The sequence below is a fragment of the Aplidium turbinatum genome, chromosome 14, assembly GCF_918807975.1.
Source record: "Aplidium turbinatum chromosome 14, kaAplTurb1.1, whole genome shotgun sequence".
Taxonomy (NCBI): Eukaryota; Metazoa; Chordata; class Ascidiacea; order Aplousobranchia; family Polyclinidae; genus Aplidium; species Aplidium turbinatum.
In genome coordinates this window covers 16,073,990-16,090,357 of record NC_137485.1, presented here as the reverse complement: position 1 = coordinate 16,090,357, position 16,368 = coordinate 16,073,990, and the positions used below count along the sequence as shown (strand labels likewise).

General features: G+C 37.5%; 1 protein-coding gene across 1 annotated transcript; it reads right to left on the bottom strand.

Moving 5' to 3' along the window:
- Positions 1-6,854: 6,854 nt before the first annotated feature.
- LOC145782942 (uncharacterized) lies at positions 6,855-15,754 on the bottom strand. The gene is made up of 8 exons (XM_082594702.1): positions 15,653-15,754; positions 13,626-15,115; positions 13,112-13,267; positions 12,675-12,815; positions 11,568-11,711; positions 10,895-10,994; positions 9,682-9,826; positions 6,855-9,327 (listed from the first exon to the last, which is right to left on the bottom strand). Exons 1-8 carry the CDS (start codon positions 15,752-15,754, stop codon positions 8,945-8,947), a joined length of 2,661 nt encoding a protein of 886 aa, XP_082450828.1. The 3' UTR covers positions 6,855-8,944.
- Between the last annotated feature and the right edge of the window lie 614 nt (positions 15,755-16,368).

Here is a 16,368-nt window from a genome sequence, read left to right as displayed (position 1 = left end):
GCAGTGACACTTAATGCTATGGTGCAAGGAGCGGATAAGGGAAAGGGGTAAGAAAGGCCACAATGTTGTTCACGTTGCTAAACTTTGAAGTAACAACCACTCTTCCCCTTTTTTTCCGCCACTGCACGACATACCTATGAAAATGTACGGCAGAACATAAAAATGAAAAGAACTTCACACGCTACAATAAAGAAATGTTTCTGCTCAAAGGTAAGTGAGTAACTGCAAGCGCTTGGCTAGTCAGTAGTGATTTGTACGCTATGCTGCAAGTCATGAAGACAGAACACATGTTTATAATCCCTACCAAGTGGAGTACGATAAACTTCAGAGGCCTTTAAATTCCATGTCGGTGTAGGTCCACAGTATATTCATTCGTATTGTATGGATGCAAAATTGAACACATCATAAATGCCACAAGCTTGTCTAAAAAAACCTATTTCTCACCCCCCACGGTTATTTGAGGCCCAGCCGCGAGCCACAGAAATTATATTTTTGCTTCGATTTTACTGGGATGGAGTTTGTTCAGGCGATTCATAACATACCCACAACTACCCTTTCTAAGCCCAATGCAGCATTCAGTATTTACCAGTGATACAAAGTAGTATATATAATAATCCAACCTTTCCTGGCATTGTTTAAACACTATCCTGGTCTATCACATCATCCAGAAAGTCAACATCTGAAGTTGAGCCCTCATGCCTCAAAATTTTGTAAAATTCATGGTCTGCTGGTGGAATATATTTCAGCAATTCCTGTAGATCCTTGTATTTGTTGAGACTTATTGGTACACCTGTAGGATACAGCAGCGGAAGTGAATGCAATTTCCAACGGAGAGGCGATCGCACGTTTTTTTGCATTTCCACCTTTCGTGAGAGCTCATCATTAAACGAATGTTTGAAGTAGTAACCGATGAAGCCTTTTTGATATACCATCTCGTGGATTTGAATAAATTTAATGGAATCACCGTCAGCGTCGCACGTTTTCTTCGAGAAATTTCCTGATAATTTTGAAATATCAAAAAAATCATCTTTCTTCATTTGTTGAACTTTGAATTTCTTAGTCTTTCTTGCAGTTTGAATCAGCTGCACATAATCATCGGCACTTGTGATACTAATGGAACCTTTTTTTTTCTTTTCGATGTGGCTAAAGTCAGCATCATTTGGCAAATAGGAGTGTCCACTCCACATAAACCTGTGAGTTATTTTGTTTAAGTTAAGCTGGTCATCATTTACCAGAGAGATGAGCAATGACACGATATTGATGTTGCGGTTCTGGCCACCGCAACTATCTGACCATAGTATTATTTCTTCCCAATCCGAGCAGTTGTTGAAGATGAAGTGTTTTAAGCAATTTCCTACTTCGTTGCTTCCACGTTTCGCTGTTCCTTCTGTCCAAAGGTACATGTTGCCTTGCTTTGATTGAGTATGGTGTATTCCCAAGTTGTACAGCCACAACTGTCGCAGGTAAAATACCTTACTTGTTTGCAAGTGAGGCAGCGGCTGGGTCTTCTGCATATCAAAAGTTATAGTGTGGGGTTTTGCCGAGTCCAAATTGAACACCTCCCTGGCTTTCCTAGCTTCTTTGTGATGAGCTTCCAATTTTTCTGTTTCATTGCTGTTGCTAAACTCATCACACGTGGAGCAGCAATCAGTGGAAGGTTTGTGAATTTTTAATTTGAAGTTCTTCCAGAACTGCAAAAACCATTCGTAAGTTGGAACGGAGGTTAAATTTTTACCCTTGCAGTGCTTAGCCCAAAGATCGTATACATCAATTTTGTTTAATCCGGGAGCCAAAAATCGAGAATCAGCAGAATCACAATAGTGCGACCTATACTTTGGGATGCGATCAACAAAATCCTTCAAGCTTTGTTGCAATTCGAGGCTAACTGTATGTTGCTGTCCATGCCGTCCCCGACCATCTGTGGGTGTCATTACATTTTCTGTTTTCTTTTTTAACAATCTTGTGATGCGACCAGAATTTACACAAAACGTCTTCTGAAATACCTCCTTACATACTAGTTTGTCTTTCAAGAAGTACTGCCTTGTAACATTCTTTGGTTTGCTTTTTGAATTATCATTTTCTACTCTTACTTTTTCAGTTTTTTTCTGCACAACCTTGATGTGTTGGAGTAGGTTGTAATTTTGAGCATCATAATCTCCAAGACTCCAAAACTCATCAAATAACTCTCTTCGCTGCTCTGTGGTTACCTCTCGACATTTCTTGTATCGACACTGGCACTCAAAATCTGTTGAAACAAAGAGCCAATTAATCAACTTTTTAACGCTTTCATTATAATGATAATGTTACTCTTTGGCACTATGTGCTTCCTTACCAATAAAGGTCTTTTCTGGCATAGCCTTTATACTATGATCCGTTCTTGTGTTATAACTTAGACCAGCATTTCTCCTTCGCTTCCTTTTAGCATCAAATGTTTCAGAATCGGAGCTAGCGCTAAATTCTTTTCTCTTGGTACCTGCACAATACATTTTTTGCACTGACACAAGTCAGGAAATAAAATTAAGAAATTAAACTCTTGATCGTTTAAACATACGCTTGTTGATTGTCTATTATTCCGCACATCTGGCGTCAATACAATGACAACTCCAATATAGAACGTAGGCTATGTTAATATTGATCTAGAATTATCTAACAGGCTTTCTGCTAAACCTTTCAGTAGTGAACGCTTCCAACGTAAGTAAGCTCCTGGCAAGAACTCATCTGGAAGTTCAGTAGAACTTGCACATAGACTCGTAATTAAAATGCGCACTTCATCACTTTGAACTTCGGATCCATGACAAAAGGCTTGAGAAGTAATGTGAGCTTGACCTGAACGAATAAGAAAACTCGTCGTGCTGTAGGTTATGCCTGGCATAATATTCTTAGATCAGTTTAGCTTTAAAGCCGACGGTTTTAAAAAAGTAGGCTAGTTAAACACTCAACAGGCCCTGTGACAATAGTTAACACGATACAGAAGAAATAAATTTGGCATGAATTCAACATAAGAGATGGCAAATGTAAAATACCGAAAAGCTATGGATGTTACTGTAGGTGCAAACTTAATGTTACATAGCCTATTATTAGCATATGCAATTACCTAAGCAATTTCCGGATTCATCATGAACGTTGTATATAATTCCTGCAACATTAGATGATGTGCCAGGTTGTTCCGTCGCCTGTCGGTCCGCCCCGATAGCTCAGTGGTTACGCGCCGGGCTCAAGATCACACGGCGCTGGTTCGACTCTCGGGGTGTGCGTTTGAGCAACGCATTTCAGGACTGCTCGCCATTCAGCGGCACCTAGTGAATGGAATAATTTCTCGGCAACAAGACTTCAACAATCGGAAAACTTCACTCTGCCAATCTCGGTAACCGGCCCTGCGTCAAGAGCCTCTACAAGTATGCGAACAAGTACCAGGAATAACCTATCAAGGCTTTGTCAGTCCGAGGATAAAGATTCAAAACCAAACCAAACCAAACCACTAGGAGACGCATTGATATTGGACGGTTGTATTACCTGACCCTCGATATTAGTAGTATTTGGCACATTGATGATACCAGGCAGTTGCACTGCCGTGGTAATTGCAGACACTCCTACATCGTTCGCAGAAATCACGTTGCTGATACTTTTACTTTGGGCTGTATCAGATAAAGAAAAGGTCGATTCTGCGTCACTAACATTTTCAGTATTGTCTTCTGGTGAATAGTCTTGATCACTTTGCGATGCCTCATCATATCCTGCTTTCTTTTTTTGTGATGTAATAGCTGTTTGGTAATCGTCAAATTGCTTAACGCAATTAATGCTGACCCACTCGTCGTACCTTTTGTTATACTGTATGTAGTGAACTTTCACTACATTATTACGCACTTTTAATATGCGAGCTTTGTAGTGAGTCTGCCTTCTTCCGTCAAAAACATTTACCAAACTGCTTCGCTTCAATGCCAGCTTCGTTTCAGGAACAGATGTCTCGGCAGTCTCGCAGTTCTCATTCTCGCTATCAGTTAAATTGTCTGCAGCATGCAGCATAGGCAGTAACAATTTCTTTAGCTTAGGCATCTTACATGTAGGCTACAGTATTATCTAAAACGATAAAATATCTTGATTAAAACACCAAAACTCAATTTATTGGCTCCACTGTCAAAGTACAGGTATGAAAAATTGCTGTAGAAGATGGCGTGCCAACGATAAGCAGCAAATTTTACGTAGTCTATAGGGTAGGCTTCTGCCTTTCTGGTAAATGGTTACGATACCAAATGTCTTATTAAAGTATAATCGTCTTTACAGCTTTTAAGTTTACTTCGAACCTCGCTTTGGAACTGTCCTTCCGTTGTTCGGAGGAGCTGTATAACAGCCTCCTCCAATCCTTCCTCTCACCATAAACGAGTAAAGTAAAACTGAATAATGTGAATACAAGCTACACCCCACAGTATGACGGCAAACATGACGAATTTAACGTATTTAAGGCGATTCCGATACATGAAATGGGAAACCACAACGGTGCGCTAATAGATGCTTCCTTGCGAGGTCAGAATCGCTTACCTTGAAAATAAAGCCAATTGTAGCACTTATTGATTTTAACATTAAATGCACGACTTATTAGCATCTGGCACTGAAACTCGGTTGCCAGGCAAACTTGCCATAACTTGAGAATAAGCTTGGTGAAACTAGCTAGTCTTTTGAACAAAGCTCCAAGCTACGATAGTTCTGAAAGTAAGCAAAGATACACTTAAATGATAGACAGCTATGCCGCTCTACAACTGCTCAGCACACGGTGCGGACGGCTGTTTCAGCCAATTAGGCCCCATCAGCGAACCTCAGTGCATCTGAAAACCAAAAATACTTAGCAAGCCAAGTAGCCTACCTTGGTTCTGGGCTAAGTTTGTGGTCTTTAATAACACTCAGTAGTTGAGAGCTTTCCCTTCCATATGCAGTACAACTATGCTTAGGTTCTAATTAGCAGACACTGTCTACAGTATGCCTTTAATATAACAGCATAATCTTGATGCGCAAGGACCCTTAGTATTCCTAATCCTAGCGTTTGTTCTTTGCAATTGCACGTGGAATTTCAGCGTCGCGAACACACTTGCTCGTTCGTATGCACTATGACACAACAATGCAGAGATAAATCCCCATTGACTTATTGCGGAACAGTACTGCAACGCTAGATTTCCGACAAGTGTCATTATTACCTTGCCAACTCAATTTGCTAAGTTGTGGAAGAGTATGCTGCTATTACAGATGTTGAGCTGTTATTGCTTTTGTAATTTTCCTCACGTATTGCAAACCAAGTAAACGTGGTCCACTATACTATTGGTTAATTTTGATAAAAAATACAAACCAAGTAGACTTGGGCCGCTGTTGGATTTGTAATTTTTTTCAGTGATGAACCAAGTTTACTTGGGTCATATTTTTTTCTAACGATAGAAGTTCCCAATTTTCCCAAAAAAATTTCGCATCTTCTGTTGTTTCTATGGAAGCAAAATCTCATTTTCGGTCCAAGTTGACTTGGGCCACTCTACCTTTAGGTCACTCAATTTATGTTACTGATAGCGTATTTTTGGTGGTGTTTTGTGAAAAAATAGGTGATGACAAGCAGAGTTGTTAGTACAGTTGTAACCGAATGTGATTGATTAAACATTTCCTTGTATATAAATTAAACTTTTTGTTGTGTAATGTAATTCAAAAAATTTTTGGTACAAATTACAATTCGATTTAGGGCTAACTGCAACAGCAGCTCCAACAAAAAGATTTTTTTTAATAGCTGGCAACTTTTATATCACAATAAGGAACTCACTGGGTTTAGACAATTTTTGCGATTCAATCTTTATCAACTGCAATTCTTTCTCATATAGTTAAACTGTATAAAAAATCATTGATGAACGATTGAACATAAATATTGAAACATTTAATTTAGGTACAGTAATTGAAATGTGTACGTACTTAATTACATTTTGAAATAAATGTAATTTTGAAAGTTCAGAACAATGTCATTTAAAAATGTTGATTGTGTAATTGTAATAATTGAACCTGAAACTATGTAATTGATCCGACTCTGGTTGCAAGTGACAGTATAGTTTTTTTTGTCTTCCTGAACTCATATTCAAGTATTATGGTACCTCTGTCCATTCTATTTCAAACTTATTGCACTTTCTGATGCATAAACTATCAATATCCAATGTTCTATTTCCTACTCAATAAAACAGTTGACATGGTTGCAACTTAAACATGAGAATTCACATTTGGAGATGTTCAAAGATCACATGATGCCATATTTATGATTTCTTCACCTGCTATGATGCAAGACAGTTGTGATACCTCCTCATTCAAGGACTTTGTATGTGCTTGGAACGAACCTGTATGTGTTTGGAACGAACCTGTATGTGCTTGGAACGAACCCCTTCCCTACAAGCTTGTACAGAAATCCCCCATGCGCCAACAATTTCGTGAGCTACCTGTACGTTTACATGAAGTGGCCTGATTTGGTTTCACAATTACAACTCTTCAAATTTGTATTTTCATCGACTGTGTGCTTTGTTGTCAATATAAGCAAATCTCCGAAAAATATAGAATATCACCGTGTTCAAGATTCCACTTTCTGAAGATGTTATTTTGTATCGCGTCAACAGTTTGCCAAATTTGCTTTGGGAAGGTTTTAATGTTAAAAAAAGTGTTGAATTTTTTTTAGTTAACATGAAATTTAACACTACAAAGGCTGCATCACTAACAAAGCGGCACAAGCCTAAATACTAGGCCACATGCGACCCGGGGGTTGGACATAGCTGAACTAAACGTACCCAGCGCCAACTTTGGCTGGTTTGGATTCGGCTGGCTGTTAATTGTTCAACCACAGGAAAAGATACAAGCAAACTCGTTTATCCACATAAAAACGTGATCGTGTTAATATTGCACACATTCAAAGCTGGAGATTATTTGTCTACAGAGAAAAGCAGGACAATGATTTTCACAACGTTTGACAAAATATAAAGTCATAGAATGTTCTTCATCGTTTGCAGCATGACAACTTAAAATATTATTTCAAGAAAGTTGACACATCTGCCATATAAAATATGAGCTGGATATTGTATCACGAAGAGAAATTGATTAAACATCCACAAGCTCTGTCTACATCAGCAAAATAAAACTATCAACTTAATTGTATAAACTCTGTATACTTTCATAGACACTCTCATTGAATCGTTGCACAAATACACGCTGCAATCGTTCCACATCACATCAAAATACGCGTCACGCTTGCATTAAGGATCGTTTACTTAGAAACTAAATCCTTTAATCCTTGAAAAAGATTGCATTGATAATGCTGCACCACCCATGCAATGTCTTGGTTTGCTATTGAGTTATTTGTAGAGTTTGAGGATCAATTTAATACCGGACACTACAGTATGTTCTGTTCTATCAGACAAGTGCAACTTCTGATGTAAAGTTGTCAATTTTCATCACACCTACTTCAGATCGCGCAACGGCCGCAAAAATTAAATACTTTCAGTGAAATAATAAGTCTTGGAAGTGTATTGAACACAAAAAGTCAATTTATAAACGCAAAATAAATCCTCACCATTTACGTTGTTGCTCCACCATCCACACAGACCAACAAACTTTGCCAGAGGGCTGTTCAACTATCATATGACGTCTCTCGCTAACTCAGCCTAAGTGTTGCTTTGATCGGTTTAGTCGAAAAATAATATAAATCTTGTAATGTCTATCCCTCGTGTTCGCGAATGATCCTCTTCGCACAACAGCTTACGGTGAGATCGTAAATATCGATCTTATAATGGATGGATAACTGTTTTGGGAACGTAATTCCCAAAACAAGCAAAATGATACTGCAGCCTAACACAACAGCGGCCAGAGACGACATTTTAGGAATGCCATATTGAACAATGAGCATCCCCAAAATGCATGGCGGAATTGATTAGTAGAATAGTAGGTGCAGAGCGATGAAAATGCTAAATGTCATCAAATATGCAAACATTTCTCAACAACTTTTCGTATTCACTTTCAATGGTCATCAAATCGGTTATGTTTGAAAGTGAATACAAAAAAGTTCTTGGGAAAACGTTCATTTAGAATCATGATTTGCAGACCAAATTTCAAGTCGATACCGTATCACACTTTACACCAATTTGGTGATAGCAGAGGTCGGCGATTTTCAAAACTGTGCGTCGCTCTTACTTTTTCAAAGGCGTCGTATGAAATTCAATTACAGAAAAGAAATCGGTCTAATCTTATCAGAGTAGCTAAACAAAATTAGTACCGGCACCATTCAATACAGTCTATAACTTGTGTCTGTATTGATTTGCTGATGCGATGCATGTTTGGTAAAGCTTTCCTGATGGGTCGCACAAACTAAATTTTGAAAACTACTTGACTCTGGGCGGCCTTTCAAGCAATTAAGCAGAGAAACAATGAAAGTTCAGTATTGCCAAGAAAATAGACATGAAAAGATTAGGACTGCAAAAAAAAGTTCAAAAAGAATAAAAAACGGACGTTAAGTTGTTCCTGTTACAACACGATGTTTCCAAAAGTTTGTTTTGATCAAGAAACCTAGCGTGGTTTCCTTCACTGAACAACCCGCAGGCGATTTTGCGTCGCATTGAGGAGGTAGTGATGTTTTCAGTGTAATTGCTTAGTTTAAAATTGTGAAAATACTGGTAGAACTACGCAAAATATTTTTTGGACGTTGCTCAAAATGTCCATTCATCTGAAACAACATTAAATCAAAATAAACATGCAAAGTTGTCAGTGAAGTAGAACTATTTTTCTCTCGTGGGGGAACGAAGTGTAATGATGCTAGCAACTATAGACAAAAGTTATAGTGTCAAAGGCCTGAATTTTTATCGAGTTAGGCTGTGCCCCTCGATCTTGCACCTTTCAAAGCTGTAATTGTTTTTATGCTAAGCACTCATTTTGGTTTGCCGTGCAAATCGTGTCAGACGGAAGTCTCATACGAATGCCACGATTTGTCCACAGTTCCACTAATCGTGTTCAGACTCGGGCTTTCGGTGACAATTACTTGGCAAACAGGTTTGGCCTCTGTCGGAATATCACGTTGATTGGACTTGACCTTTGATTCACGTTTGGGAAACTTTTTTGAAAATCGAACCGCGTCAACCAGGCCAGACATGTTGAGCCTGTAGTCTGGCAGCGATTTTGAGCAACGGGGTTCACGGGTTTCGTCATGATCTCTCCGGTTAGTGAAGAGATCGTTAAACTCAGCACTGCCGCTGTTCGCGCTGTCTGTCTCTGTACTTTCAGCATCGGTTTTGTGGACGTCGGCTTTAACACGGGTCACCCCACCATTGAGATTATCGTCTGCAAAACAACATTGCATTATAAATTATATGATGTGTAAAATCGTTCCTTACAAGAAAGCAAACGTAAATGCTATGCAATTTTTAAATGCAAGTATGGAACCGTTTGATTGTCACCATTTCCCCAAAACTATGGTTTTGATGAGGAAAATGTAGGTAAAGTAGCTTACAGGGACTGCTCACTGCTGTATAAGAAAGTGAAGTAGATGATAAGATGCAAACCAACATTCGATACAAGTGACTATAAATAATACGCAGCTTCCGGATAAGATAGTGTGATCAAAGTAAAACTTTCAACTGTTGTTGACAACAACTAGTCACAGAGTCACAACTATCTTATGATTGCATACTGCACCTGAGTCTCTACTTTCTCCATCACTTGAGTTGTGACTTTGCTGCACCCAACGCTTCAAAGTAAAAACAGAACCAACAGAAGTAGCCAGGTTGTGACTTCTGGTCATGACGCTCGTCCCAAGTCGCTCAATGTTAGTGTTGATGTCCTGAAAGATTGTTTGTGAGGTCAAGCGAAGTAGAAAGAAGGCGATTTGAAGCTGAAAACTTAGAGTTTTACAGCTGCCCACAGGTAAACACTAAACAGCATGATTGTTTACACACAATGATTCACGAAAACCATAAAGAGGTTGCGAGGTTTCAATCGTCCAATATTGCGATTTTAATCACTTGAGTGGCTAGTTTTGTGCCGGTCTGTCATTCAGGGTTCTATTTCAAAGTAAAAGGTGATATGAGGCCGCTCAAAAAGAAAAATTAGGGAACGCCAAAAAAGCCAGATCTAGCATCAACGTGCACACCATACACGAAAACACAGTCATTGACTAGGTAAACATAAATGACGTATCCATTTGTGTCAATTCTAATACAACTACCCTTTACATCCGGGCCTCAACTAATTGCAACAACATCCCCAACAACAGCATAGAGTCACAATAAAACAACAGCACTCTAAATTGTTACGACCATGAAGACCTAAAGATTTGCATATAGGTCGTTGTGATTAAGAGTCACGCATATTGGCCTTTTTCCCAAAACATAACAAGCACAGCATCACTAAGGAGCAAAAGACTGTTATATTTAAAACTCACATAAACATCCAGTAAGCCAAAAAAAGAAATATCGAACACCTGATGTAACAATTACTCGTCAATCAACATGCACAATTGCACACGCTATCTGGGGTCCATAGACTCACACTCATGCGCAAATAGATACACATTACACACACACCTACGACGACTCTCTGATTAAGAGATGGCTCAACAGCAAAATACCTAAACAACTGCATTCTTATATTCAACACTATGATGAAAATGAAACATTGAAATGTTATAATGAAACAAACATAAACTTCCCAGGCAGCAAAAATCCATTATTTTTTACATCGATTCAACGTTTGCAGACGTTGAATCCATGTAAAAATGACGAATTTTGTGGTCAGGGTTAGGACAAGCGATCCAACAAATGAGGACGGAAAACATAGCAGCTGATAGGTATGCATAAACGGTACAACTATTGCTTCAGCCGTTGCAAAGTTTTCAAAAATGCTTTCTTACTTGCATTGTTGGTATGCTCGGCATCGATATTGTAGGCATGGAAATACTTGGCATCGAAATTGTGGGAAGTTGGCTCGGCATTTCAATGTGTAAACGACCTCTAAAAATACAGAAGCAATACATTTTGTTTGGTGAGAAATTATTAAAACGCCAAGTTATTTTTTTAATAAAACATTAGATCAACATAAATCACATTGCTACTGGTTAGCTTTCGTTATACTTGAAGGCCGGAAAAACAAGTAAGTCAAGCTATTTATTTAAATGAGGTTTCCATTAAGTTTACTGAACAGGAAAGCAAATATCCCAGCACCGGGTTTTACTTGCTTATTCGTGCCAGACGGTCTTGAATAACAATGAAATTTGCAGTTCTGAGCTCGAACATGTTTTGCAAACGAAAAGTACAAAGGTCTTTTTAGTCTAACTGCTAACTGGTAAAACAAACACATGGGCATCGCAGTTTAGTGTAGTAAACTGGTTGTTGGATAACAGCAATGCCTAACAGACATCTATAAAACAAAAGTTAATCATTATTTGTGGCACACACAATCCAACAAACAATTTACTATATTTGATAGAGCTTTATTATCACCACCTTCAACCAATTTTGATTGTAGAGGCCATGAATTAATCCTCAGATATTGTTATAATGATATTAAAAGAGAATGCCCGTTACCTTAAATTAGCAGCATATTCCCACATATTTGCGGAGAATTCGGAATGCCTGGCATCATAAAAAGTCTTTTTGACAGAATGGGCTCCTTTAATGACGGTATCCAGAAACATTTGTTGACACGTGAAATCATATTTCCCATAATGCCTGAAATACACAGTCGGAGTGTATTGCAAAGTAGCACAAGACACCACATTATCTACTACTGTTACCATTTACCAATAATCAGTCAAATACAGTTGCTATTCATTAAAAGCTTCACAGGCTGTTTCACCCTTATTGGGATCACCAGAAGGTTCTCAAAAACATGTAAAAATAATAAATTAGTGATATTACTGTTATTGTACAGTAATCATGTGACTTTTAATACAATTGCAGTGAAATTCGTTTAAGTTTGAACCACAGTACAAATTAGAAAACCAAACCATTGCTTTTGAATGCATGATGCTAAATTTCATATAAATATTGAACTCATGGTCACAACAAGGCCATGGACGATGGACAAATTGACAGAGCAAGTATTTATTAATGAATAGTTGATTGATTGAACCTTTATCCTCGGACTGGGAAAGCTTCTTGTAGGGGTCTGCTACTATTCGGTGAGTTCGATTCGGTGAGTTCGTAACCTCTAACCCCAAACCCCTAAAACGGCAATGATAATTAGGCTACGGTACCCAATAATTAAAAAAAAAAATTGAAAAAATCCCCCGTTAAGGGATCGGACTCACCGAATCGGACTCACTGAAACGGGCCATTCCGTCTTATAGAGCTTAATCCTGGCAGTTTCGCATACTTGTAGGTAGAGGCTTTGAATCACTGACGCAGGCCTGGTCACCGAGATTGACAGAGTGAAGTTTTCCGATTGTTGAAGTTTTGTTGCCGGGGATTTATTCCATCCATTAGATGCCGCTGAATGGAGAGCAGTCCGTAATGTGCGTTGCTCAAGCGCACACCCTGAGAGTCGAATCAGCGGCCAGTGCTTGATCTTGAAGCTTCTTTGTTCCAAAAGTTATGCGCTAACCAGTTGAGCTATCAGGGCGGACTATTAACCTGTCAGCATTGAATTATAATGACATAAAATAATGAATTATAATAATAATAACATTTAACCTGTCAGCATTGAGAGAAGCCATAGATTCGTCTAAGCTTCTTGATCGAGAACGAATGGGAGGATTTTGTTTCTCTGCTTTGTCTTGTTCCTGCAAGGCTTTCTGATACTGTCTCTTTGCTTTAATGTGTTCATAGATATACCTAATAAATAGGTTGAAAGGATATTTATTAAAAGTACTTATTCAAAAACGATATGTATTGTATATATGTTAGAAAGACAGCACCATGCATAGATTTATAAAAGTTAAAAGGAAAATATAGTTCACAGCTGTCAGTGATACAAAAATCAACATTTTAAAAATACGATCCATTTCAAATCAACTGAATTGTTTTTTTGATGCTTCAATAAGCTTTTATAGGTAAAAAGAATTCAATATATACTTTGCAGTAAACCACCACAGGATGATGTAAACAGTTAAAAAGATACAATATCTTACATGCACATGTTCACTGAGTTTAGTACAATTGCAACCAGGAATGCAACACAAGCAATCACTATGTACGCAATTGTACTTGTATGGCTCAGAACAACTCTCAGGGTAACAATCGATTCTGTTACATTGTAGCTCCCAACAGGATCTTCTGCCACGCATCTATGTGATTTTAAGAAATTGTTTGATACAGAATTATATAATTACAAGGTTAACAAACACTGGAATAAGATTTTTTTATCAAAAACTTGGTTAATATTTTCATATGTTAACTTAAAATAAGATACAAACATTAATTCATATTTATGTAACTTTTTTAAAGTCATATGATTGAGTTGATAAATTATCCTGTAAAACAGAATACTTTTGCCATACCATTATCTGATGTGAAGTTGCCATGTTGTAGCACATATGATACATTACAAAAAAAGCATTTGTCACTTATATATATACTTTACATTTCCAGATGAAGGTCCTGACTTTGCACGTATTGTAGTTTAGCTAAATTATATATATATACCTGAAAGTTCCAGTTTTATGCAGTCGCACACTTTTTACGGTTAGAAACTCTCCATATAGTGATAATTCATACAAGTCTCTTTGCTTTGCATCCACAATAGAGTTGATTGAAATCAATTCACCTTCAGGAGAATACCAAGTGATTAAGCGTTTTGGAATGCCACTAGTTTGACACTTAAGTTCGGCATCATCATATTCTTGAACTGACACATTGTAAGATGATGAAATTGATGGCTTGGTGCACAAAAGCTGATTGTCGCTGAGACTGTTCAACATCTTACCAATGAGAGATTGGGGTTTTTTGCAAGAAATAGAATTTGAAATATTGTTGCGAACTAACCATTTTAACAGCTCTGTTTGCAAACAATCACAAGACCAAGGATTATTATCAAACGTTAGACCACTCTGATCTTCATCAGCAACAAAACTTGTAGCATAAAATCGGCTCACAATCTTTAGTGACACATGCTGAAGGTTGTTGTTGCTTAAACTGAGTGTTTGTAAAAAATGCAAAGGCTTCAAAAAGTTTTCAGAAATCTGTACCAAACGGTTACTTTTTAAAGACAGATACTTTAATTCAAGAAAGCAATATGATTGAAATGTTTCATCATTAATACTTGCAATTGCATTGTTGCTTAAATCCAGTCGCTGTAACTTCTGCAAACCAGCTAAAAGTCCATTGCACGATGGGACATCTAACAAAGAGTTATAGCTCAAATCTAAAATTTTTAGATTTGATGGCAAAACTTTGCATAAAGAGACTCTCGGACAAAGCTCAGCTGCTTGTTTGGAAAGTGATGGAATTGAGCGTAAAATCAATGTACTTAAGTTAGTCAGCAAATAAATGCTTGACTGTTTTAAAGATAAAGGATTAAAAGAAATGTCCAATAACTGAAGTGTACCAACATCACCTATTTCAGCTAAATTTGCAATTTGATTTTTTTGAAGATAAAGATGTGTGAGCTGTGGAACACTATGTTGTTCAAAGAATATTTCAGAAATGATATTTCTTGACAAATCTAACACTTTTAATTCTAAAACATCAGCATAGACAGGAAAATAAACTTCAGCAATTTTGTTTCTAGATATGTTGTAATATCTTAAATTTTCAACAGAAACATTCAGGTTCAACGGAATAGTTGTCAAGTTTGATTCAATAATTGATAAGTGTGTCAAATTTGTAAACTTTTGAAGAACTTGCCGACTGAAAGAATGGCTGTAGCAATGCGTAGTGATACTTGAAGCTGAAAAATATATGCGATCTATTTCCACAATTTTGTAACACTCCTGTTGTGTCTTTGAGGACTTAAAAGCATCTATAAGCCTTGTTTGTAAAGTACATCTAATATCATTTGCATTGCCTCTAAAAGGCCTACATTTACAAGTGTTCAGGCACACAAATTCTGTTTTTCCACTGATTGAGGCAATGGTAAATATGAAGAGAGTCTGATGCAATATCTTCGAAACAGAAGCCAACATGATGACATTCACCTACAAGACCATGAAAGGAGATGACTGCATCAAGCAAAAGAAAAAAACAAATACATAATCAGGAAGAGCTTAAATATTCCGAGCAATTGTGTTTGTCTTACAGATGATATAATTCATAGAAACCATAGTTCCCCAGCACTAAACCATGCAGCACTCTAAATCAAACATAAGATTCCTTGTCTCCTTTTCCTAGGTGGTAGAAAAGGCAAAGAGTCCTTTCACAGATGATATAACATTAACAACAAATTACCAAGTGTGCAAATATTGCTTCAAGATTACAAAAACCTGTCCATAAACAAATATTTTTTTATTATTTCACTGAGAGAATAATTATCACATAAACTATATATATCAATTCATAACCATCACATGCGAAAATACACAGTGACCCTTATTATCATGTCAGGGGTGGCCAATTTCTCATCGATTGCAATCAACTAGAAAATTTCTTAATTACCAGTCGGTGATGAAGTCACAAATAATTTTTTTATTAGGGAATAAAGATAGGCGTGGAATCGTGGATGTGCCTTGAACAACTTCGCATGAGCGCTGGACTTTTCTGCTCAATTCTGCACCAATGGTCTCTTCCTCTTCTTGTAAATGCTGAGGAATAGACCACATCATCAAGGGTTGTACCATCTTCAAGCCAACTGATGGAGTGGAAGGTACCGGTATGCACATCTTAGATGATGAAATCAAAGATTGGCTGCTGTCTAGTAGCTTTCAGATGGTCTGGAAACACTGTGATAGTTTGGAAGTAAAGGGATACATTCCAGAAGCTCATACAAACAAGAAGTTAATTTAGTAGTATAAATAAGACTAGACTAGGATTAGACTGCAATCAACTTTAAACTTGGATGTTCAATTGTTCGTACTGGTTAAACCATAATATGGTTCCATATTATATATGAGTAAGAGAGGTATTCTGTTTTTATACCTAATAAATCCCAGATTAAATTTATCCAACCACGTAAATTGTCTGGGTTGATTGACGATTGTTCTCACAGAAATATCAATTGTAAAACAACCTTTTAAGAATTTTGTCAAGTCAACACAAAATCCAACGCAATTGACCAGTCGAGACTTGGCGATCGACCAGTCAATTGCCATCGATATGTTGGCCACCCCTGTCATATATGGTAACTACAGCCTCTGGGGCTATGGTCTTTGCGTCACTTGAACATGAAGCTTATCTTTTACTTCAATTAACTAATTACTTAGCGTTTCTTGTTACTTTATGGAAAACACTGGAG

Excerpts from the sequence above, each read along its gene's own strand:
- LOC145782942 (XM_082594702.1), bottom strand. The coding sequence starts at position 15,754 with ATGGTACAACCCTTGATGATGTGGTCTATTCCTCAGCATTTACAAGAA. Across the intron at positions 12,816-13,111 it reads AACTCAGTGAACATGTGCAT|GTATATCTATGAACACATTA; the intron begins GTAAGATATTGT and ends CCTATTTATTAG. Across the intron at positions 10,995-11,567 it reads GAATATGCTGCTAATTTAAG|AGGTCGTTTACACATTGAAA; the intron begins GTAACGGGCATT and ends CTGTATTTTTAG.